The 25,099-nt window shown below is 52.0% G+C and overlaps 1 protein-coding gene across 50 annotated transcripts in view; it reads left to right on the top strand.

The window, feature by feature from the left end:
• The window catches only part of LOC110255319 (polyprenol dehydrogenase), a 339,610-nt gene that overhangs the window by 149,309 nt on the left and 165,202 nt on the right, over window positions 1–25,099 (top strand). For all 50 annotated transcript variants that reach the window (XR_014834908.1, XR_014834927.1, XR_014834922.1 and 47 more), the window contains exon 6: window positions 9,276–9,483. Coding sequence is in view for 3 of the 50 variants with exons in the window: in XM_085007062.1 (XP_084863188.1) it covers window positions 9,276–9,483 (208 nt within the window). In the remaining 47 variants the exon portion in view is untranslated. The remainder of the gene's footprint in view (window positions 1–9,275; window positions 9,484–25,099) is intronic.

Raw genomic sequence — 25,099 nt, 5'->3', positions numbered from 1 at the left:
ACCGTGATATATAAGATGGATACACAATAAGGACAGAATGACACCCTGAACCCTATCCAATATCCTGTGATAAACCGTGATGGAAGAATCGGAAAAAGAGTGGAGGTATGAGCACAACTGAACCCCTTTCCGCCCGCCTGAAACTACACAGCCTTGGACCTCAACTGTCCAATCTACTCAAACAGGGAAACAGTAAAAAGCGGAGGTCACTTTTCTTGAATGTGCAAGGCTTATCTTTAGACGCATTGAAGCTGTGGAGGAGTTCCCCCTGTGGCCCCGTAGGTTAAAGGATCCTGCCTTGCTGCAGCAGCATCGTAGATCACAGCTGCGGTTCAGATTCAGTCCCTGCCCTGGAAACGTCCGTGTGCCCTGGGTGTGGCCGTAAAAAGAAAACCAATGTTGAAACAGTGTTTAAAAAAGCAAAAACAAACCACCTCTGGGGGTGCAGCCAGACAGAAGCCTTTTAACACGCCCTCCATGGAGTCTGATGCGTGCGGGCATTTGAGAACTGCTTGGCTTGCAAACACCCTGTTTTGAGGGGTAAAAAAGCCTGAATTCTTGGCTTGCACCCGAGGGACACGCCTCTGGTGATGACGGCGAATTTCCAAGACGGATTGCCGGCTTGGAAAAGCAGCGTTCTCGTAAAGGATGCGTCGCTTGTGAAGGCAGAGGTCCCAGGTAACATGTACCAGATGCAGGTGGGTCATTCCACTCGGGAGGGTTTGTCTCCTTGGCGGCCTGCCCTCGGTCCCTCCTCTCGTAGCATAAATTCCAGCGGAAAAGGTGGGCAGACTCTCTGAAAAAAATTGCTTGTACTCAGCAAAACAGACTCATGATGTAGTGGATAGCTTTGTTTAAAACGTAAATTATAAGGAGGTCCCATCGTGGCTCACCGGTTGACAAACCCGACTGGCAGCCATGAGGACGCGGGTTCGATCCCTGGCCTCGCTCCGTGGGTTAAGGATCCAGTGTTGCTGTGAGCTGTGGTGTAGGTCACAGAGGAGGCTCGGATCTGGTGATGCGGTGGCTGTGGTGTAGGCTGGCAGCTATGGCTCTGATTAGAGTCCCAGCCTGGGAATCTCCATATGCCACGGGTGCAGCCCCAAAGAGCAGAAAAAAAAAAAAAAAGACAAAAAAAAATTTAAATTTAAAACAAGGTCCTACTGTAGAGCACAGATGACTATATTCAGTGTCCTCTGATAAAGCATCACAGAAAAGTATATGAAAAAGAATATCTATCTACCAATCTGTATGTGTGTGTGTGTGTATGTGTGTGTGTGTGTGTGTGTGTATGCATATGTATCTGAATTACTTTGCTGTACACCTAAAACTAACTCAACATTTTAAGTCAACCATACTTCAATTTAAAAAAAAAATTTAAATGAAGTTCTAGGCGTTCCCATTGTGGCTCCGCAGCCTAAGAACCTGACACAGGCTCCATGAGGATGCGGGTTTGATCCCTGGCCTCGCTCAGTGGGTTAAGGATCCAGTGTTGCCCCAAACTGCAGTGTAGGTCTCAGAAGCAGCCCAGATCTGATGTTGCTGTGACTGTGGTGTAGACAGCAGCTGCAGCTCCAATTGGATCCCTAGCCTGGGAACTTCCACATGCTGCAGGTGTGGCCCTAAAAAAGACAAAAAGGTGGAGTTCCCGTCGTGGCGCAGTGGTTAACGAATCCGACTGGGAACCATGAGGTTGCGGGTTCGGTCCCTGCCCTTCTCAGTGGGTTAACGATCCGGCGTTGCTGTGAGCTGTGGTGTAGGTTGCAGACACGGCTCAGATCCTGTGTTGCTGTGGCTCTGGTGTAGGCTGGTGGCTGCAGCTCCGATTGGACCCCTAGCCTGGGAACCTCCATATGCTGTGGGAGTGGCCCAAAGAAATAGCAAAAAGACAAAAAAAAAAAAAAAAGACAAAAAGATGAGCAGCAAATGAGGTTATGTTTTGGGGGAGGGGGGGAAAAGCTATTATACTGTTTAAGTAAGAAAGTATATATTTAATGCATCAATAATGATAAAATATATAAATAACGATATAAAATATATCATAATATATGTAACAATGTACTTATATATTTATAATTATTTTTCTATATATGACAGGGAGTGAGAGACTGACTTTTTTTTACAGGATCAACTGTGCACAAGGCTCTCTTACATCTTTTTTTAAAAATCGACGTGCAGTTGCTGTTCAATATTATACGCTACGGCTGTACAACTTAGTGATTCACAATCTTTAAAAATTATACTCCATTTATAGTTATGGTAATATGTGGGCTATCTTCCCTGTACTGGCCAACATGTCCTTGTCACTTGTTTTATCCGCAAAAGTTTGTACCTCCTCATGCCCTCCTCCTCTACGGCCGCTCCCTCCTCCCTCTCCCCACTGCAGACTCACTTGTTCAAGGAATGCTCTTCCCGCCCTTGGAGGGGCCGAGAAGTCAGACCAGCAGGCTGGAGGGTCAGGGAAGCAGTGATGTTTGTAGCCTTGACCCTAAAGGCTAGTGACTTAGGCAGAATTTCGATGCTGTGGGCTTGAGGCCGAATCCCTTCTTCTCTGGGGGGAAGCTCAGTCTTTTCCCACGAAGGCCTTCCTTCACCTGATTGGGTGTGGCCCACCCGCATCCAGAGGCCCATCTGCTTTCTTCCTCGTCTACTGGTTTCATGGTTCATCTCCCCTAATAAATATCTTGCTGGCAGCATCCGGACAGGCATGGGACCAAACACCTGGGCACCTCATGGGCATGTAGAATGAACCACCATGGGAGCAGATGTGGGTGAGGCATTCTGTACACGCCTCACGGCATCCAGGAGATGGGTCTGCCTGCTCCCCAGCCTGCACCTTGCCTCGTCCATGTGCTCAGCCTCCTGCACCCGCAGGCATGTCGGGATTCAAGGGGCCCTCTCTGGGGTCTTGTGGGACCTGCCCCCGCTGAGGGCGACTGCACGGGAAGACCCCGCCTTTTTCCGGGTCATCCCTGGATCCTCACGTCTTCCTGCCAGTGGCTGTTTCCTGGGATGCCCGCAGCAAAGGCTGGAATGGCATCCTGTTTCCCCTCCTTGAGCCCAAACCCAAGTGAGGCCCCCCGTCCTGAGTCTCAGCCTCAGAAGAGGTGAGGTTGCTTTTGGTGGCAGAGTAGCAGGGCCCTCTGGCTGCAGGAGGAAGCTCTGAACGGGGATGCTTCTGGGGCTAAAAGTGGATAAAAGTGATGCGTGTCCATGGGGCTTGCGGTCTCGTCCACAAAGGTCCAGCTGCCGACAGGGCTCCGAGTGGACTTCTGCAGGGCCCCCTGTCCTGTCTCTTTCTGGACAGTAAGGCCCCTCTCCTCGTGGGCTCATCTCCCCAAGAAACTTGCTTCTTATGGGCTCATTTCCTCCAAAGGTAGAAACGTCTCCTTATGTTGACTCGTTTCTGTCTTTTCTCTGCTTTGTTGCACGTCATCGGGAAAGTCCACCCTGGAGTTTCCGTTGGGGCTCAGCGGGTTAAGAACCCACCATAGCGTCTGTGAGGATGCAGGTTCAATCCCTGGCCTTGCTCAGCAGGTTAAGGATCCAGCGTTGCCATCAGTTGTGGTGTAGGTTGCAGATGCAGCTCGGATCCCGCATTGCCATGGCTATGGTGGAGGCCGGCAGCTACAGCTCCGATTCAACCCCCAGCCTGGGGACCTCCATATGCTGACGGTGCGGCCCTAAAAAGAAGAAAAAAAAAAAGTCCTGTCCTTTATGGGTTGGGAATACATTTGAAGACACACACACACTCATGCAGTGTCATTAGGGGCCTTTTCTTGCTGGGGGAAGAGATGGAATCACTGAGCAATTGCTTTTCAGGTCTTCTTTGAGCTTTGGCACTGTTTTGCCATAGAAATATATTTCTTTTTAGAATAATAAAAAATGAATAGTATCTTTAGAAAGTTTCTTCCACAGTTACTCTGAAGGGGACCAGAGCCTGCCAGCCCCAAACGGTGTCTCTCTTCTAGATGGATAGTGTTTTGCTAAAGGCAGTTGAGAACACTTCCCCCCGTGACAGTCTAAAAAATTAAATGCAGTTAGAAGAGTCTCTCACACCAGAGACAAAAATAAACGCAAAACGGATGAAAGACCTAAATGTAAGGCCAGATACGATAAGAGTCCCAGAGGAAAACCTAGGCAGCACACTCTTTGACGTAAATTGCAGCAATATCTTGTTGGATCCCCCTCGTAGAATAATGACAAGAGAAACAATAATCAGCCTCATTAAACTCAAAAGCTTTGCACAGCAAAGGAAACCAGAAAGACAGAAAATAAAAAGACAACCCACAGACTGGGAGAACATCTTTACAAGCAGTGCAGCCCCCAAGGGATGAAATCTCCAAAATACACAACCATCCGGTACAACTCAACAACGAAAGAAAACAAACAACCCAATTGAAAAACGGGCAGAAGACCTAAATAGACATCCCTGCAAAGGAGACATCCAGAGGGCCAGCAGGCACAGGAAAAAATGCTCTATATCACTAACTCTTAGGGAAAGGCACAGCAAAGCGACCATGAGGTATCAGCTGACACTGGGCAGAATGGCCGTCATTCATGACTCTACGAACCACACGTGCTGGAGGGGGTGTGGAGAAAAGGGAACCCTCCTGCACTGTGGGTGGGAATGTCAATTGGGTCAACCACTATGGAGAACAGTATGGAGGTTCACCAAAAAACTAAAAATGGGGGTCCCATATGATCCAGCAATCCCACTCCTGGGTATAGATCTGAACAAAACCTTAATTCGGAAAGATCCACGCACCCCAAGGTTCACAGCAGCAGCATTCACAGTAACCCGAACATGGAAGCCACCTAAGTGTCCCTCCACAGAGGAATGGATTAAGAAGTGGTCTCTAGACACAGTGGAATACGACTCAGCCATCAAAAAGAATGAGATAATGCCATTCACAGCAACATGGATGCAACTAGAGAGTCTCACACTAAGTGAAGTCAGTCAGGCAGAGAGAGACAAATACCATAGAACACTTATATGTTGCATCTGAGATACGGCACAGATGAACCTGTCTACAAAACCGAAACAGACATGGAGAACAGACTTGTGGTTGCCAAGGAGGAGAGGGGAGGGAGTAGGATGGACGGGGGGGGGGGTTGGGATTAGTCGATGCCAGCCAAGACATTGAGAATGGATAAGCAGGGGTTCCCACTGTGGCTCAGTGGGTTAAGGACCCAGCATGGTTTCCCTGAGGACGCGGGTTCCATCCCTGGCCTCGCTTAGTGAGTTAAGGATTTCGTGTTGCCAGAAGACTTTACCTTTCTTCACAAGGCAGTGCTTATTTATCACACATTTTCTCCCTTCCCTTTCCCATAATCTTCGCCCCCACCGAATCCCAAAGCCCCTTTTCCTTTTTTAGCTCAAGCCTCCATCATCTTGCCAGCCCCATCTTTTTTCGGAACCCCTCTGTGTATGTATGTAATTAATACTGTTGTCTCCTGTTCAGCAGTTTGATTTGCAGGCCCCGGTACGGAACCTAAGAGGATAGAGCGGAAAGATTTTTTTTTTTTTAAATCTCCCTCTACTTTATTAAAATGTAGTCTCGATAGGTGCATATTTTAAAAAGTAGAAATACGGGGGTGTGCATTTCTTGTCATAGGCAATAGCAATTTTTTCTTTGCTAAGCACTTGAAAAACTTACTTGCTGAGTGGAAATCTAGGACCTACTCCATTCCTGGCATCTTGTCAAGAATGGGGGCCCTCGCCGACCCAGGGGACTTAGCACCTGCTCTTGGGTGGCTCAGGGGAGTTACTGCGGTGCGTGTGGATTGGCCGTCAGATCAACGCCAGTTCAGCCAGGTACCATCTTCAGTCTAGGAAACTTCACATACTGTTTCCAAGAAACACAGGTGTCAAAAAACCCACACTCCTCTCCCCAACCACAAGGCCCTGCTCCTGCGATAGAGGATACGGTTTCCTGTCTCTCTGTAATGCTTTCCAAGTTTTCGGTCAACAACCCCTTAGAGAATTATCGGGTCCTTGATTCCGTACGTGAATTTGCGTCTGTGTTCAAACTGTCATTTTCCACTTCTCCTTCTCTTGTCTGCGAGGTGGAGAAAGTGATGGGATTCTGCTTCTGCCAGCCCAAAAGATGCCCCTTGGACATAAAGTTGCTTGTGAACTAGAGGCCACTGAAAAGCAATGCATGCAGAGAACTGCCTCTCCGAAGCTCCCCTTATCGGACTAAAAGCAGAAACTTCTGAGAAAGGAGAACTTCTAAGTCTTGGGGGTTTTCTATTCTTTTCTATGAAGTCCTCTTTACGTGTAAAATTGAAAGTAAAATTAGGCTCCTTTTCTCTTGTCCATTTGGCATTTGCTGGTTTAATTTGCATGCCCCAGTTCCAGAACAAAAATGTATAGGGGGAGAGTTTTTCCTCCCTGCCCCTAATTCTGTTTTGGATTGACCTTCACTTTATTTTTAAAGTGGTTATACCAATAAAGTATTATTTATTGAAAACAAAGATTTTTTTCTTTTTCTTTTTTGGGCTGCCCCTTGGGCATGTGGAAGTTCCCAGAGTAGGGGTCAAATCGGAGCCACAGCAATCCGGAATCTGAGCCACGTGTTCAACCTACACCACAGCTCGTGGCAACACTGGATCCTTCACCCACTGAGCAAGGCCAGGGATTGAACCCACATCCTCATGGACACTATGTCAGGTTCTTCACCCAGTGAGCCACGGGGGGAACTCCTTTATGGTTTCAGTTTTGCTTTTTGACACCACTTATGACAAAAGCAACTGACTGAAAAGCTCATGTTTTGAATCAAGCCACGTAGCCAGTCCATGAGTTTCTTTCCCCTCTGTGTTAACCTGACCTTACTGTCGGCTGCCTTCTTTCTGCTAACAGCGCAACAGCCTCTCTCCCACTTGAAACACCCAGTGTCTCTGCCCTTCCTCGGGGCGCTAGTTACACACCTTAATGGAAAATCATGTCCTCTTTGATATCGGCTTGGATAATTTTCCGTTTCTGCTGTGGATGTTTCTTTATCTTTCAATCCACCAGGGAACCTCTCCTGAAATTACTTGTTCTCTTAGATTTTTTTTTTTTTTCCTCCCGTAGAGAAGTGATTGACTCCCCCCTCCCACCCTCTACGTAGTATTTTCGAAGACTTCTTGTTCCCGCTTGTCCAGGCTACTGGAGAAAACCGTAATTAAATCACTCGTGACTTTCCCCTTGAGGAATCTGCACATTGCTGGCTCCCCCTTTTCTGTCTAAATTCACCATTTCTGTCCCCTCCCAAACAGCCTGGTAAGTCAGGATGGAACGTGTGTGCATCTGTCGAAGGCGCCCGATGCCCAGAGCGAAGGTCAGCCTTCAACCCTCCCACCCGCGACTGGAAAACACTCTCTTTCCCGGAGCTTCTGCCTCTCCCACAGGGAAGAGGCAGGGGGAGTTTGCCAGAAATAAGGATCTTGACATTAATTGAGGGGTGGGGGCTTATCTTGGATCAGGGGAGGAGACTGGGCATCGGAATTGCACGCTGTTTCTGCATTAATTCCTCCCTCCCCCCAAAAAGAAAAGTTCTGTTCCCGCTCAGCTTGGAGACAAAGGGCGTGGGGTTGATTCTCCAGCTTCAATTGCTCGGACCATACGCGCCCCCTCAGCATTTGCACGTGGTCTCTTGGGACAAGGGGCTGATGGCCACACCATGGGGGCCTTGACCAGGAAGAAAGATGCCACCAGGAAGCCTCAGGAGGTGGGCGGGAGCCCCTGAGGGGGTGATGTGGTTGTGACGTAGCGACAGACAGATGTCCCCGTGGGTAATTGAGAAAACTGGGGTTTTTCAGGAAGTCTCCCAGGGCAGCTGAGCATCCTGGCGGTCACTGCTCTTCTTGCAAGAGATGCCATGTCTGCTTGTACTGTTTGCTGCATCTCAGTGTCTCCCAGGTTTTCGGGATCTTTCCCGTCTTCTGTGTGTTCCTGGGTTCCGACTCATTCAGTCTATTTTTAAATTCTTCTCGTTTGTTTCTTGTTTGTTTGTTTTCGGCTGTACCCCTGACGTGTGGGAGTTCCCAGGCCAGGGATCCAGTCCACGCCACGGCAGTGACAACACCGGATCTTTAACCCGCTGCACCTCCCGGGAACTCGCAGAATTTAAAATGCTTGGTTAGCAGGAGCCTTTGAATGGAAGAGGTGTTGAATGCCAGCACCTGCTTTTCCTGCATCTCACACGATGAGTCAGATTTCTTTCTTTCTTTGTCTTTTTTGTGGCTGCACCTGCGGCATATGAAGGTTCAGAGGCTAGGAGTCGAATCAGAGCTACGGCTGCCGGTCTACACCACAGCCACAGCAACATGGGATTCGAGCTGCATCTGGGACCTACACCACAGCTCCTAGCAACCCCGGCTCCTTAACCCATGAGCGAGGCCAGGGGTGGAACCTGCATCCTCATGGACACGACGTCAGGTTCTTAACCCACTGAGCCACAATGGGAGCTCCTCTGATTTCTTTCTTTTGATCTTTGGGTTAAACTCCAATGAGGGTGAATTCCATGGATGGGGTTTCTCCTCACTTAGGAGCTACCACGTTTGAAAGTGTCAGACAGACACTAGCATCCAGGCACATCCACCCAGAAGGACAGGACGGGCCGTCTCCACAGCCAGTAAGAGTATCTGGAGCTATTGCCTTGAGGCAAGGGGCTAGTCCCTGATGAAGGAGAATTGATGTGCTTTGCCAGGAAGGCACCCCAGTTTCCCATCTCTTGTGCCCCCCGATAAAATAATCTCAAACTACAGGAAGCAAACGTCGACAGGAAGGGGCTGGTCCTTCGCCAGAGCAGGACTGGTGTGAAAGCCTCTTTCCTGGGAATTCTGATGTGGCTCAGGAGCAACGAACCCAATTAGTATCCACGCGGACGCAGGTTCGCTCCCTGGCCTCAGTTAGTAGGTTCAGCATCTGGTGTTGCCATGCGCTGTGCTGTAGGCCTCCGATGTGGCTGGGATCCCGTGTTGCTGCGGCTGTGGTGCAGACCGGCAGCTGCAGATCTGATGCAGCCCCTGGCCCGGGAACTTCCATATGCAGCAGGTGCAATCTTAAAATGCAAAGGAAAAGCAGAGTCTCTTTTTCAAGCGTCGAATGTTCAGAGGAGGAGAGGGACCTGCAGCCAGGTCTCCAGATGTGACTTCCTGCCTTGCGTTTAAGCTCGGCGGCATGTAGAGCCGCCCGCAGCCCGTCGTGGGAGATTTGTGCCCTTGGGTGGGCGGGCAGGATGGGGCGTGGATGCGGGTCTCACTGCCTGTCCTGCTTCCCCCCGCAGTGGCGGCTACTCCCCGCACGGCGCCTACGCCCGCAGCAAGCTGGCCCTGGTCCTCTTCTCCCACCGGCTGCAGGTGCTGCTGGAGGCCAAGGGCAGCCCAGTGACCGCCAACGTGGCCGACCCCGGCGTGGTCAACACCGACCTGTACAGACACGTCTTCTGGGGCACGCGGCTCCTCAAGAAGCTCTTCGGCTGGTGGTTTTTCAAGGTGAGGCCGCGGCGGCGGGCGTGTCGCTTCGGGTCGTGGGACTTGTGGCTTCGGGGCGGGGACTTGTGGCCACGTGTGCGGGGGGTGCGTGCAGGTGCCGTGGGGCGCGGCGGGCTTGCGCTCCTGGTTCTGGGGTTCCCCGGAGCCGGGCACCCCGCTGGTCTCGGAACCTGGGGTCCCCTTGCCAAGGGGAGAGACGCAGAGACAGAATGACCCCTGGGTAACCACGCGGGCGTCACTGTTTTCGTTTGTTTTCTGAAGGATAAAATTGATTCGGGCCGAGGTGGGTGGTGGTTCGTGGCTCCTCCACCAAGACCCTCCGGGGATGCTGGGATTTCCGCATCAGGTCTGACTGTTTGCGCTGGGCCGTCTCTTCCAAGAGGGGGCGCTGTCCGGTTCTCCTGGTCTCTTTGGGGACCACAATACCTGTGCCCCTGAAGGGTGTTGGAAGGACACCGCTGGGTCGCTCCACCTGGCTCACTGAGATCACGTGTGTCGGCCCCTCTCTCTGCACCTGGTTGGGGACTCACAGTCCCGGCCCGGCTGTGCCCATGACACCCCTGCGCCTCGTGGCTACAGGGCCACTGCGTGTGGCTCAGCATCCTGATAAAAGGGAGCATCTATTTCCGCCCTGCAAGGCGGAGGACTAGCCTGGGTCCCTCTGAACCCCAGCAGTCCTCTCCCCACAGGACACTGGCACCCAGGGGACAGCTGCAGTGTGGCCTAAAGACTGCGCGGGGTGGGGGGAGGCAGGGGGGGCTTTTACAACCCAGGTGAACCAGGCAGACGGGGCGAGGCCAGCAGGTAAGAGCCAGTGATGCACAGAGCGCTTAGTGACTTGTGTGCGCCCCCTGGGCCAGGACTTAAGTGATGCAGAAATGACGGTGAGGAATTCCATGCCACCCACATACCACCTGCTAAAGCTGCTCGTGTCTCCCTTCTGAGGTCCACCCCTCTCGGTTTACCACGGAGCCCTCGCCTGGGATCTAGAACACAGGCCTTTGTCTCTCTCTGTCTTTCCTTCTCTTACTTTCTCTTCCTTCCTTTCTTTCCTTTTCATTTTTTGTTTCTTCCTTCTTTCTTTCTTCTCATGTGACTGGCTTTCTTTCTTTTTCTTTTCTTTTTTTTTTTGCAAGCCGTATTTTTAAAATTTTAGTTGCTTTACATGTGGTGCCAGTTGCTTCTGCCCAGCAAAGTAACCCAGTCCCAGATGAGTGTGTCCGAAAAACAGAAACAGACTCACAGACACAGAGGCCAGATGTGGGGTTGCCTCGGTGGGAGGGGGAGCGAGTGGGATGGACGGGAGGTCGGGGAGCGCAGATGCAAACTAGGACATCGAGAAGGGATCAGCCGTGGGGTCCTGCTGTCCAGCTCAGGGCACTCTGTCCAGTCTCTTAGGATGGACCAGGATGGAAGCGAGTACGAGAAAGGGAATAGATGTATTTGCATGACTGGGGCACTGGGCTGTGCAGCAGAAATGGACACAACACTGCACATCAAGTGTAGTCTAGTAATAGTTTTTAAATAAAATATTGGCACAAATGAGCCCATCCACAAAGGAACCTAAAGCAAACAGCCTCACAGGCGTAGAGAACAGACTTGTGGTTGCCCAGGGCGGCGGGGAGGGCGTGGGATGGACGGGGAGCTGGTTGTCAGTAGATGCCCACGACTTCATCTTGCGTTTTTACTTTTCTAAAGGCTAGACGCCACCTAGAGTCCCTCTAAAACACCGGCTCTCTTCCCCGAGCTCCGTGACGTCTCCGGCGGCTGCTCTTCTGCCTCAGCGTTTCGACCTCATCCTCCCCTCCCCCGTCTTGCATCTTGGGGCGTCTGCCTTTTTCTCAAACTTCCATGTTGGTGCAGTGAGGTTCTTGCCGCTCTGACCCTACTCGGTGCCATAGTTGGAAGGAAAATAAACATTCGCTCCATCGTCCTCCGAATAAGACGCAGGCTAAGAATAGCTCCTTTGTGTGCATTCAGTTCGCAGGTAACCCAGTGGGGCACGTACAAACCATGGGTCTGCTGAGTTCAGTATCAGCGCTGGAGGCCCAGGGGCAGAATTACCTGCTCAGGGTGGGACGGTGCCCTAGACACGCTGATGTTCCTATGATTATTATTATTATTATTATTTTTTCTTTTTAAGGCCACACCTGCAGCATATGGAGGTTCCCAGGCTAGGGGTCAAATCGGAGCTGCAGCTGCCGGTCTACACCACAGCCACAGCAATGCCGGATCCTTAACCACCGAGCGAGGCCAGGGATCCCATCCGCATCCTCAAGGATGCTAGTCAGGTTCTTACCCCACTGAGCCATACCTGGAACTCCCTGTTTTTTTTCTTAAGATTTTTAAAATTTTTTTTTTACTGGAATATAGTTTGTTTACAGTGTTTCAGGTGCATGGCCACGTGATTTACTTACACACACACACACACACACGCACACACACACACACACACACACACACTTTTTCAGATTCTTTTCCATTATAGGGCATTACAAGATATTGAGTAGAGTTTTCTGTGCTATACATAGCTCCTTGTTGGATACCTTTTTCTTTTATTTTTTTTCCTTTTGTCTTTTTAGGGCTGCGCCTGTGGCATATGGAGGTTCCCAGGCGAGGGGTCGAATCAGAGCTGCAGCTGTCGGCCTACAGCACAGCCACAGCAATGACAGATCAGAGCCGCGTCTGCTCCCTGCATCACAGCTCATAGCAATGCCGGATCCTTCACCCACGGAGCGGGGCCAGGGATTGAACCCATGTCCTCCCGGATACTAGTTGAGTTTGTGACCACGGAGCCACCATAGGAATTCCCTGGTGGCTACATACATTTTTTTAGTTTATGTATTTATTTTTTGGCCGTACTTATGACATGTGGAAGTTCCCAGGATAGGCGCTGGACCCAAGCCCTGGCAGTGACCCAAGCTGGTGTAATGTCCACACTGGATTCTTTCCCTGCCGCATCCCAAGGGAGCTCCAGTTATTGATTTTATATAGAACAGTTTGGATGTGCTAATACCAGTCTCTGAATTATCCCGCCCCCTCCCCCTTGGCAACCACAAGCCTGTTGTCCATGGCTGTGAGGCTGTTCCTATTTTGTAGATGGGTTCCCTTTGGGGCTCAGCAGGTTAAGAACCCACCATAGTGTCCATGAGGACGCAGGTTTGATCCCTGGCCTCACTCCGTGGGTTAAGGATCCAGTGTTGCCGTGAGCTGTGGTCTAGTCACAGATGTGGCTTGGATCCCACATTGCTGTGGCTGTGGTGTAGGCCGGCAGCTGTAGCTCCGATTCAACGCCTAGCCTGGGAACCTCCCTGTGCCGCACCTGTGACCCTAAAAAGATTTTTTAAAAAAAGTCTGGTGAGGACAAGAGGCTGGAAAGACAGGTTCTCACGTGCATGTGCCACGGAGATGGGAGGCCGAACAGACCCACTCAAGGCTGCACATCCACGAACTGTTCTTTCCCACCTCTGGGTCCCCAGCAGCTCTGTTGTTGGGAATGTGCATCCATATTGAAGCGTGCGGTCCTCATGGCTTCAGAAACGCACCTCCCCCAGCGGACCTGCCATCCAGACTCACGGATGCTCCAGCCTCTCGTCGGGGATCCTGGACCACCCTGTGAGCCTGGTGTGGCCACGGGGGTCCTCAAGACGGCAGTGGTGGGTGGGGGGTAGGGTGAGAGGCAGAGAGGGAGAGGTGGGCGCCGGGCAGAGACAATGGATTTCTGACTTCGAGCTGGAGGAGGGGCCACAGCCAGGAAGCAGATGCAGGGGCATCTGAGCACTGTGTCGACCTAAAAAAATGCACAACCTGCACGTGGGGAGTTAAATTTTATTGGGGGTAAAATGAGGACTTAAGCCCAGAAGGCAGCATCTCAGGTCACCCCGAGCAACAGCTTCAAGGAGACGAGGGGGGAGCTAGGACATATGGGGGTTTTTGTACCAAAAGGCAGGGAGTGGAAACAAAAGATCCTGCTAGATCCTGCCAATAGCAGAATACTAGACATTTCTTTTGTTAAATTTTTTAATAGCGATTTTTATTTTTTCCATTATAGCTGGTTTACAGTGTTCTGCCTATTTCTACTGTACAGCAAGGTGACCCAGTCACACATACACATAAACGTTCTTTTTTCTCCCATTATCCTCCGTCATGCTCCATCGTAAGTGACTGGGTATAATTCCCAGTGCTGTACAGCAGGATCTCATTGCTCATCCACTCCAAAGGCAATAGTTTGCATCGACTAACCCCAGACTCCCAGTCCATCCCACTCCATCCCCCTTGGCAACCACAAGTCTGTTCTCCAAGTCCATGAGTTTCTTTTTTGTGGAAAGGTTCATTTGTGCTGTGTATGAGATTCCAAATATAAGTGACATGGTATTTGTCTTTCTCTTTCTGACTTCACTTAGTGTGAGAGTTTATAGTTCCATCCATATTGCTGCAAATGGCATTATTTTGTTCTTTTTGATGGGTTAGTAGTATTCCATTGTGTATATGTACCACATCTTCTTAATCCAATCATCTGTTGATGGACATTTAGGTTGTTTCCATGTCTTGGCTATTGGGAATAGTGTTACAGTGAACATTGGGGTGCATGTGTCTTTTTGAAGGAAAGTTTTGTCTGGATATATGACCAAGAGTGGGATTGCTGGGTCATATGGTAGTTCTGTGTATAGTTTTCTAAGGTATCTCCATATTGTTTTCCATAGTGGTTGTACCAATTGACATTCCCACCAACAGTGTGAGAGGGCTCCCTTTTCTCCACACCCTCTCCAAGATATGGAAAGACATTCCATGCTTCTGGGTTGAAAGAATTACTATCGTAAAAATGGCCATACTACCCAAAGCAATCTACAGAGTCAATGCAATCCCTATCAAGTTACCCAGGACATTTTTTCACAGAACTAGAACAAACAATCCAAAAATTTAGATCAACCATAAAAGACCCAGAATTGCCAAAGTAATCCTGAGAAACAAAAACCAAGCAGGAGGCATAACTCTCCCAGACTTCAGGCGATATGAAAAAGCTGCAGTCATCAAGACAGTCTGGTACTGGTGCCAAAACAGACAGACAGACCAATGGAACAGAAGAGAGAACCCAGAAATAAACCCTGATAGCTGTGGTCAATTAATCTTTGACAAGGGAGAGAAGAATATAAAATGGGAAAAAGAAAGTCTTTTCAGCAAGTGGTGCTGGGAAAACTGGACAGTCGCATATAAGTCAATGAAACTGGAACACACCCTCATATCATGCACTGAAATAAACTCAAAATGGCTTAAAGACTTAAATGTAAGACAAGGCACCGTCAAACTCCTAGAAGAGAACACACAAAACATTCTCTGACATCAACCTTGCAAATGTTTTCTCAGGTGCGTCTCCCAAAGCAACAGAAATCAAAGCAAAAGTAAACCAATGGGACCTCATCAAACTGACAAGCTTTTGCACAGCAAAGGAAACGATTAAAAAAAGAATAAAAAAGAACCTACAGAATGGGAGAAAATAGTTTAAAACGATGCAAATGACAATGGTTTAATCTCTAAAATATACAAACAACTTATACAACTCAATGGCAAAAAAACCAACAACCCAATAGAAAAACGGGCAAAAGACCTGAATAGGCATTTCTCCAAAGAAGATACACAGATGGTCAACAGGCACATGAAAAAAGGCTCAACGTCACTAATTATTAGAGAAATGCAAATGAAAACTACTATGAGGTACCACCTCCCACCTGTCAGAATGGCCATCATTCATAAGTCGACAGGAAACTAGACATTTCAAGTTAAGGAATTCAGTGCTTTTCTGTGGGAAGATGCAAAGCTGTGGGCTCTGTGCCATCATTCCTTTGCCATGCACCTCAGCTAGGGGACTGGTGTCCTGTGCTTCCGCAGCCTGAGTTTCCTCAGGGCTCCTGTAAGGAGTGGCTGCAGTCTGATGGCCACTAGATGGCACGTGTTCCTTTTTTTTTCTGGCTTCAGTTCCCTCAGGGCTCACGGCTCAGTCTTGGAGGCGGCTGCACTCACAGATGACTGTGGCATCCTTTGTTTTGTCAACTACAGCCCAGGCAGGGGTATTTCAGACAGCTCAGAAGTCCCACCTCAAAGAGGAAGGGGGAATATCAGCATCTGTGTGAAGAAGGAAAGGGGAAGATGCCTGCGACCAGGCACACAGTTTACAAAATTGGCTGCTGGTCTGAGGAAGGTCCCTACAAGTCCTGAGGAGCAGACGTCACCATGAAGGATGTTAGTGCTTTTCTAGATACGAGGAGATGCAAGACCTGGGCACGTAAAATCTCCTCCTAAGAGATGTATCTATCTGAAGCCCTGTTCTGCTGGTTTTCCCAGAGCACAGAGCGCCCCATTCCTGGTCCCCACCCTGAGCTCCTTTCAGGGGGTGTGGAGAGGCGGCAGCTGCAGTGGCTCAGGATTCAGTCCATGGAGAGGCAGGTGGCACAAGCCTGTCTCCAGCTTACAGCAGAAAGAGGCCAGGAGGCCAGGAGACAGACTGCCCCCTGCTGGGAACCTTCAGAAACAACACAGCCCCGTGCACACCCGGCTTTTTGCCAGCATTCGTTGGACACATCAAATTTCTGGGAAGCTGAAGATGCCGACACTATTGTGCCATTTTCGAGAGCATCCAGAGGCACCTGACAGGCTCTGCTGTGTCCCTGGATTTCGAGTGCCCTGGCTACCATCTTGCGTCTTGCCAGGCTCGTGGCTTCCCATCCCGCCTCTATTGGGCAGTTTGCTGAGACCCGGCTCCCTGGCGCACGGGGGAGAGGACGTCACACCAGGTGGGATTCTTGGGAGGCAGGTGTCCATCGGGGTGTGAGATGCCCTTTAGACAGAGAGCAACTCCTGCAGCCCCCGTTCCTAGAGCCCTGGGGACAGTTATTTTATGGCCCCGGGCAAGTGCATTCCATCGATGCCCCGGGCAACAGGAGCTCCGCTGGGCCCCACCCTGTGGCTTCCGCAGCCGTTTCCACCTGTGCTGAAAGGAGGAGCTGGAGGGGGCCCATCGGCCCCCGTGCTGGGGCAGGAGATGAAGGCTGCGGGGAGGGTGCAACCTTGGCGGGAGGTGGAAGGCAGAAGGCAGCGCCGAGGGCCAAGGAGCCGGAACCTGGCTGGGAGCTTCGGTGACGCGGAAACGCCTCTGGATGAGAATGACCACCCTTTCTGTGCCTCTTTCTCCACGGCACCCCCCCCAGGTGCTCCCCAGACCCCCCCCAAATGATGGGAGCTGACCCCTCCCCTGCTTCCCAGGACAGCTGGTCCCAGCCGCCTTCCAGATGTGGGAGGGTGTCTTGGAGGTGGTCACACACGGCACGCGGCTTAGCCGCTGGGACCAGGCTCCCTCCCGGATGCCAGCTGCCAGACCTCTGCAGTGAGGTTACGGGGTCAGCTGGGTCCAGCCTGCAGCGCTTCCCAGGGACTGGAGGGCACAGGGGGTGAGAGGAGCATCTAGTTAGAGGCCGTGGCAGGGGTGGGGCTGCATGTGGCGGGGAGAAGGAGGAGACGGTTTGGAAAACGATTCCAAGGATGCGAGGTCTCGACTGGCTGGCTGTGGAACGTGAGGTGAGAAAGAGTCCAGGGTCCTTGCGGGTTTGTGATGCAGGAAATTAGAGCGCGTGGGGGCACCTCTCCAGGAAATGAGGTGTGGGGGGTGGGGGTGGGGACAGGTGTGTGGGGGTTGACAGAGGGGTGACCATGAGCTGTGGACAGAAGGTCTCTATTTCTGGGCGCCACCTAGGTCACCAAGACTGGGCGGAGCAAACAGAGGATGCTGTTGCAAAGATGGAGACACACACAGAGGGGACGCGTGAGGCCGTGGGTGTGGGTGACCTGCCCATCATCCCCCACCGTCGGGGACAGGCTGCGGAGGAAGGTGGCAAGGCTGGGGTGTCTGGAGGAAGGAGACCCAGCCATTCTGTGCAGCACCTCCCGCCCCGCTGCTGTGCCCCTCATTTTTGTAATTTCTTAATTCTGGGTAATACCATCTCCTGAGACTCCTGGGAGCGTTGCTGACGTAATGTGTGTGAACGCATCTCCAGCGCTGTAACGTCAAGGTTGTTATGTCATTATGAGGCGCTTCTTTTTCCCTCCAGCCCTACACAGCTTGCAGCTCTGTTTGAGCACAGGTTCAACCCCATCCTGGGCTCTTTTTCCTTCGCCTTTTATTTTATTTTTTCTGTGCACCTGAGCCCTGAAGTCACCCCACCGCCTCTGAGCACTGTCAGCTCCCATGAGTGGGGGCTCTTTTCAGAATGGATCCAACTAAGACCTTGAGAATGGAGAAGCCATGAGGTCCTGCTGTGCAACACAGGGAACTCTGTCCAGTCTCCTGGGATAGACCTGGATGGAAGAGAATATGACAAAGGGAACGTGTGTGTGTGTGTGTGTGTGTGAGACTGGGGCACTTTGCTGTGCAGCAGACATGGGCACAACCCTGTACATCAACTACAGTTGACTAAAGAATTTAAAAAATAAAAATGAAAAATAGGAGTGCCTGTTGTGGCTCAGCGAGTGAAGAACCTGACATAGTGTTCGTGAGGATGCAGGTTCGATCCCTGGCCTCGCTCAATGGGTTAAGGATCCAGAGTTGCCGTGGCCATAGCATAGGTCGAAGACGTGGCTCAGATCCCACGTGCCTGTGGCTGTGGTGTCGGCACGAAGCTGCAGTTTCGATTCAACCTGTAGCTTGGAAACTTGCACATGCTGCAGGTGCCGCCTTAAAATAATAAATAAATAAATAAATAAATTAATTAATTTAAAAAATAAAAGATAAAAAAAAACCCCACCTAAAAACAACAGCCAAAGAGCCCAAATGGTCTTTCTTGGCCTTGGGAGTCCACAGAATACGGGGGTGAGCCATTAAGAAACGTTTGTTGTCCTGCTCTGGATGGAGGTGGGCTCGGTGGCTCCCCAGACCCCAAAGCGGCCTCAGGCCGAGAACCCCTCAGGCTGCAAACCATCGAGTTCCAGCCCCAGCCCTGCGGGCGTCCATCCCTCCTGCCTCCGGGCTGCCTCTGATGAAACCCAACCCCTTTCTCGCCTGGGTTCGGGTACCAACTTGAGACATCTTCTGTCTTCCTCGGAGCCTTTCAGGGGATCTTTTTTTTTTATTTAAAAAAATTTTTTTTTATTTAAACTGTTGACGAAGAGTGATCTGTGGTTTGTTCTGGAGGGAGCGTTGCTCGCCCATCTTGCCTGCTGAGAAGTTCGTTTCCTAGCCCCCGGCACACGCTTCATCGTTCTTGGACTGTGCCCAGAGCGGGGGTCTCGGAAGAATAAGCACGTTTTAAAAACTTTTACTGGCGTAGAGTTGACTTACAGCGATGGGTTGGGTTCCGGGGTGCAGCCAAGGGATTCAATTCTGCACGTCCACACATCCATTCTTGTTCAGGTCCTTTTCCCATATAGGCTCTTACCGCATGTGGGGTGGATTTCCCTGTGCTGGACAGTAGGTCCTTGCTACTTAACTATTTTGCACATCATACGGCGTCTCTGTTAATCCCACCCTCCTCTTGAATCCCCCCCCCCCATTCCTTCCGTAGCAACTGTTCCTTTGATGGCAAAGCCTGTAAGTCTGTTTCTGTTTTGAAGTTCTTTTGTAACGAGAATGTTTCTCGAATACCTGTCATCTGTATTTTGATCAAGGCTCCTACTAGGGATTTTTTTCCCTTTAATTTTAAAGTTTCGTTGCGGTAGAGTTGATGTACAGGGCGCTGAGCCTTTCTGCTGGACAACAAGGGACTCAGGGATCCATGTCTACGCATCCATTCTCCTTCGGCTTCTTTTCCCACACAGCCGATCACAGAATCCTGGGTGGCGCCCCCTGTGCTGCTCAGCAGGTCCCCGTTGGCCCGTCCTTCCTCAGGGTGCACCTGCCAGCCCCACAGCCTCAGTCCATCCCCCCCACCCCCGTCCCATGTGGTCACCATAAGCTTGTTTTCAAAGTCTATGAGTCTGCTTCTGTTTTGTAAATAAGTTTTTTGTCATGAGAATGTCTTTTTTTTTTTTTTTTTTTTTTTGTCTTTTAGGGCTGTACCCGCAGCATATGGAGGTTCCCAGGCTCGGGGTCCAATCGGAGCTATAACCACCAGCCTACACCACAGCCACAGCAGTGTCAGATCTGAGCCACATCTGCAGCTTACACCACAGCTCACAGCAATGCTGGATCCTTAACCCACTGAGCGAGGCCAGGGATCAAACCGCATCCTCATGGATGCCAGTCGGGTTTGATCACCACCGAGCCACAGTGGGAGCTCCAAGAATGTGTCTTGAATCCTTCCATCTGTATTTTGATCAAGGATCCTATGGTGGGTTTTTGAAAAGGCTTATTTAGGCTATGCATAGACTTAATATATGTTAAGTCATAAAACAAAATCATTTTTAGTATGTTAAAAAAAAAAATCTCTCCATGTCGCCATCTGTAAATTAGAAGCAGTATTGGTGCAAAGCCTGCGGTTTTGGAAGGCAGATTAAATACACGGACTGGAGTTCCCATTGTGGTTCAGTGGGTTTAGAACCTGACATAGTCTCTGTGAGGATGCAGGTTCGATCCCTGGCCTTGCTCAGTGGGTTAAGGATCCGGCGTTGCTGTGAGCTGCGGTGTAGGTCACAGACATGGCTCAGATCTGGTATTGCTGTGGCTGTGCTGTAGGCCGGCAGCTGAAGCTCCGATTGGACCCCTCGCCTGGGAACCTCGTTATGCCGCAGGTGCGGGCCTAGAAAGGAAAAAAAGAAAAAGCACGGATGTTTGCGAAATGGTCTCCAAAAGCGCGCTCAGCGCGGGTGCCACGCGGGTGTTTCTGAGACGTGCGTGTCAGAGGCGTCGTCAGCCCGGGGGGGCGGCTACTGCGGAGGGATCCCCGCCAGGTTTTCGGGGCGGCGCCTCGCACAGGTCGACGAGGCAGGTGTGCTCCCACCGAAGCTGCTGGGACCCCTCCTCCGACGGCTGCTGTCCGCTGGCTCCTCGCTCAGAGGGACCGAGACAAAACGCGATGGTTGTCTCCTGCCTGCGCTTGGTCGACAACCTAGAAATAACAGCGTTCAAATAGAGAGTGTGGCATTGGGACCTGTCGCCATCGGCCCGGGCTGCTCCAGTTGAGTCCCGCAGACGGGGCGGCTTAAATGGTACACTAGCTTCCCGCAGCCCCGGAAGCTGGACGTTTGCGATCACGAAGGGGCAGAGTAGCTCCTGGCGAGGCTCCCTTCCTGGCTTAGAGAGGCCCCCTGCTCGCCGTGTCCTCCTATGATGGAGAGACAGCTCTGGTCCCTTCCTCTTCTTATAAGAGACCTAAACCCATCACCGGCCCAGCCTTAACACCTCATCTGACCCGAATCACCTCCCAAAGCCCCCCACCTCACACCGTCAGGGATCAGGGCTCCAGGGGTTGGATTCAGGGGTCACACACGTTCCATCCACAACACAATGCATATTCGCTGGACGCAGATTTCAGAAGCATCTCGCAGGAGTTCCCTAGTGGCTTCGTGGGTTAAGGCGTCGTCACTGCTTGTGGTTCAGGTTCAGTCCCCGGCCCGGGACTTTGTGCATGGTGTGGGCACCGCCAGAAAAGGAACAAAAGAAAGAAAAAGAAGCATCTCCCAGCCGCCACGGATATTCCTGGTCTTGGATCCACTTGGCAGAACCTGAACGTGAGGGGCCAGACGCCCACGTGAACGGGGCATCTGGGAAGGACTCGGTCGCCAGGAGGCATCACGGGTGGTGGAACATGCACTTTCCATGCAGCCCAGCAGTTTCGCCCAGGCCGCTGGAAGGAGCTGCAGACTCAGAAGAAAGAGACGACTGGGGACCAGAGCTTGTAAGTGAGCAGCTGCCTTCGTGGCGGGAGTTTGTCCCTCCCGTGGCTTTTCACGCAGCAGGTGCATGGAGGAGCCATCTGCGCCAGGGGTGTCTGCAGCGCTCCTGGACCCTGTCACATGGAGCCCTTCCCGGGTTTATGCGTCCTGTCAGAGAAGACGGATCGCTGGTCGTTGAATCAGCTCCTGATGCTGTGAAAACACTCCTGTCACGGCAGCTTCGGCAACATTTATCCCTTCCTGGTCCTGGAGGCTGGCGCCTGAGCCCCCGGGGAGGGCAGGGCGGGTCCCTCCCAAGGCCTCTCTCCTGGGCGTGTCGACGGCCGTCTCCTCCCCGTGTCCTCCCAGGGCCGTCCCTCTGGGCGTGTCTGCGTCCTGACCGCCTCCTCGTCTAAGGACCCCTGTCCTGGGGGATCAGAACCACCTGCCTCGTGACCTCATGTACCTCCATCCCCTCTTGAAAGACCCCGTCTCCTAACACAGTCCCATCCTGAGGTCCTAGGGGGTCAGGACTTCAGCCTGTGAATTTTGGGGATACTTTTCAGCCCTCACTCAAGCATGAAGCCACAAAAATGGGGAAGTAGAGAGGCAGTCTCTTTCCTGACCGTTCATCTAGGCTCCGTGAAGGTCACCGGTAATGAAATGACTAGATGGTGTTCGAGGGTGAACAGGGGTCCCCAAGAGACACGGCCGCGTCTGACCCCATGTCTGTGAACAAGGCCTTAGTGGGAAGAAGCGTCTTTGCAGACACGATGAAGCGCGGGGGTCTGAGAGCACGGCTTCAACATAAGCGGTTGGGGACACGCAGTTCACCCATTTCAAACGTCCTGCTCTGATTTGGATCCACGTGCCGTGAGCAGCTCTGCAGGAAGGCCACGTGCCCAGAGGCAGGCGCCGTGGACGCCCCGCTTCCGGTGATGCACCTGCAGAAGCCCCGCCCCACGTCGTACGTTTCCTGCCTCAAGAGCTCCCAGGACAGAGGCTCCTCTCTGCACACCAGCCTTCGCAGAGTCACTTCTGGGGGGAGCCAGCCCACTGCAGTGATGGTACTGACCTGGGGGAGGTGATGGTGACTCTAGATTTCAACCTCGGCTTCCCCCCGCCACCGGTTGGGTGCCATGGACAGGCGACTAGCCCTCTCTGAGCCTCGAGTCCTGGCCTGTGAAGCAGGCATGCCAGCGCTCGGCACAAAGCCTGGCCCCTGGCGCTCGCTGTCACCCTCAGTGTGGTTGGTCTTTGTCGCTGGCCGTCGTGTGCCATTGGCCGAGAGCTTTGCGCTCCTGTGAGCTCATTACCTCCTGCTCACGCCCGCTTGGAAAGGCTGCAGTGCGCCCCCAAATCCAGGAGAGGAAGCGGAGGCGGATAGAGGGCGGGGGTGTGGGCTGGGCCTCCCGGCTCCCGGGCTGAGGCGGAATGTGTCCCGGGTGAGGAAGAATAAATGAGAAAAACCACCTATTTCCTGCGCTGTCCAAACAGTTAGGAACTTTAAATTCCAGGCGAAGCTCCCTTCCTCCCTCCGCGTGGCCCCACAAGGCTCGGGAATGCTCTGCAGGTGACCGAGGGCTGCTGCTTTGAACGTGGTGCCTGGCGTGGGTTTAAGCACGTGGCACTGGGATTAACTCTCCGCGAGATGCGTGAGAGCCAAGAACGGCTCTTCTTTTTGCCCTTTTCCGTGTCAGCATTATGCCCTGTCAGGGCCACCCTGGAGGAGTGAGTGTGTGTGTGTGTGCGCACGCATGTGTATGAGTGTGTGCGTGAATACATGAGTGTATTGTGTGCATGTAAATTCATGTGCGTGCATAGGTGTATGTGTGTCTGCATGCAAATGCATGTGTGTGTACGAGTGTGTGCACGGGTATCTCTGTGTGTGAATGCATGGGTGTATTGTGTGCGAGTGAATGCATGTGTGTTCATGGCCGTGTGTACATGTGAGCATGTGTGTGCATGGCCATGTGTACATGTGAACATGTGTGCATGGGGCTATGTGCACCTGCTCGAGAGTCACTCTCCTACAGAAACACCCTGGCCAGCAGACCGAATCCCACTGCATCCCGTCTCCCTGGCAGTAGCTGAGTCTTGGGCATGAGCTCCCATCCCGTCCAGCGCGCCACGGGCCCTGTCAGGTGGAACAGCCAGCCTCGTGTTCTCGTTGGGCGTGCCAGTCACAAGGACGCTTGCCCCAAGCAAAGGATTTTCAACCTGCGGGGGCAGTGGATGCCCAGAGAATGCCTGCTGGAGAACCAAAAAGCAGCAGCCTGTCCATGCATCCTAGGGAATTCTAGGACGGGGCGCCAGAGTCTGCCACGAGGACTTCTCGGATGGCGGTCACTCGCTAGGAGCACAAGACGATGGTGGGGCGTTCTGGGTACAGACCCCCGAATCCTGGGCATGGGGAACAGCTGGCTTAGGAAACGAGCTCGTTCCAGGAGCTCACTGAAGGATGTGTTTGCCAGGGAGATCCCATGCCAACGAGAACATCCTGGACGCCACTGAACTGCAGGCTGGATCCCGTGTCTTCTAAAAACCTATAAAGGAAATTAACCCAAAAATATATACATATATATATATTAAAACTGAATGACCTTGCTGTACGGCTGATACTCACACAGCCTCGTCAATCAGCTCTACCTCCGTTAAGAAAAAAAACCTGGCTCCTGGAGGGAACATTTCTGCTGGGACCCGGGAGGGCACCGTCGGGACTCACCCGCCAGCCACCCTGCCCAGAACAGCAGACTGTCCCCTTCACTGGTCACTGCGTCGCATCCACTGCAGGTGTGTTTTCCAGCTACTGGTGAGGGCCAGGGAGGAGTGGTGGGGCTGCGTCTTGGGGTCGGGTCCTGCCTGGATGAGGAGCGGACAGGGGGAGGGGGAGCACAGGGCATGAGTCACCCTCCTTGAGGGCAGACAGCCCCCCGCCCCCCGCCCAGCCATCCTCAGTGGGGAGCTCATGGTCCACGCCTTCTCTTGGCCCCATCGTCCCTCCCGCTCACCCCTCCTCTGTGCTGCTCCCGCATCCCTGCACCTTGACTGGGGCTTAGACGGCCAGGACCAGACCAATCCCCGGCTCCCTGGCAGCACCTGCATCCTCCGAAGGTGCTTCCCACCCAGTCTCACGCCGGAGAGCCCTTGTCTCATGCAAAACCTCGAGGTCCACCTCGATGGTCCATAGACAGCTGTACACGGCCGGTCATTTCTGGGCTGTCGGCTGTAGAATAAGTGAGAAGAGGCCAGGACTTCGGGCGTCTCCATTCCCTGGGCCCTCAGGACAGGTGGGCAGCACCCCAGCCTCCACAGTGACTCCAATGGCACTGGGGCTGGCGGACTGAGCCTAACAGGGTTCCTGCAGCCCATAGACCTTAGAGGCTTCTGAGGACCTCTCTTGTATTATCGGTTATTGCAAGATACTGAGTATATTTCCCTGTGCTCTACAGTAGGTCCTTGTTTATGGGTTTTATATACAGTATATATTGTATCTGTTAACCCCTGACTCCCAATGTATCCCTTCCCTCCACCTGTACCCTTTGGTAACGGTAGGTCTATTCTCTATGTCTGGGTTCTGTTTCTGTTTTGTATCTTTGTTTTGAATTCCACGTATAAGTGATATCATGTGGTATGTGTCTTTCTCTTTCTGACCTGCCCTCTCTTAGTATGAGAATCTTTCATTGCATCTGTGTTGCTGCAAATGGCATTATTTCATTCTTTTTTACGGCTTAGTAATATTCCATTGTGTCTGTGGACCACATCTTCTTTATCCATTTCTCTGCCCGTGGACATTTAGGTCGTTTCCACATCTTGGCTA

Source organism: Sus scrofa, chromosome X (assembly GCF_054392235.1).
Source record: "Sus scrofa isolate SSC_HxYL_T2T_F1_AM1 chromosome X, Sscrofa_HxYL_maternal_Yorkshire_Landrace_v2.0, whole genome shotgun sequence".
Classification (NCBI taxonomy): domain Eukaryota; kingdom Metazoa; phylum Chordata; class Mammalia; order Artiodactyla; family Suidae; genus Sus; species Sus scrofa.
This window is presented reverse-complemented; position numbering and strand designations above follow the sequence as displayed.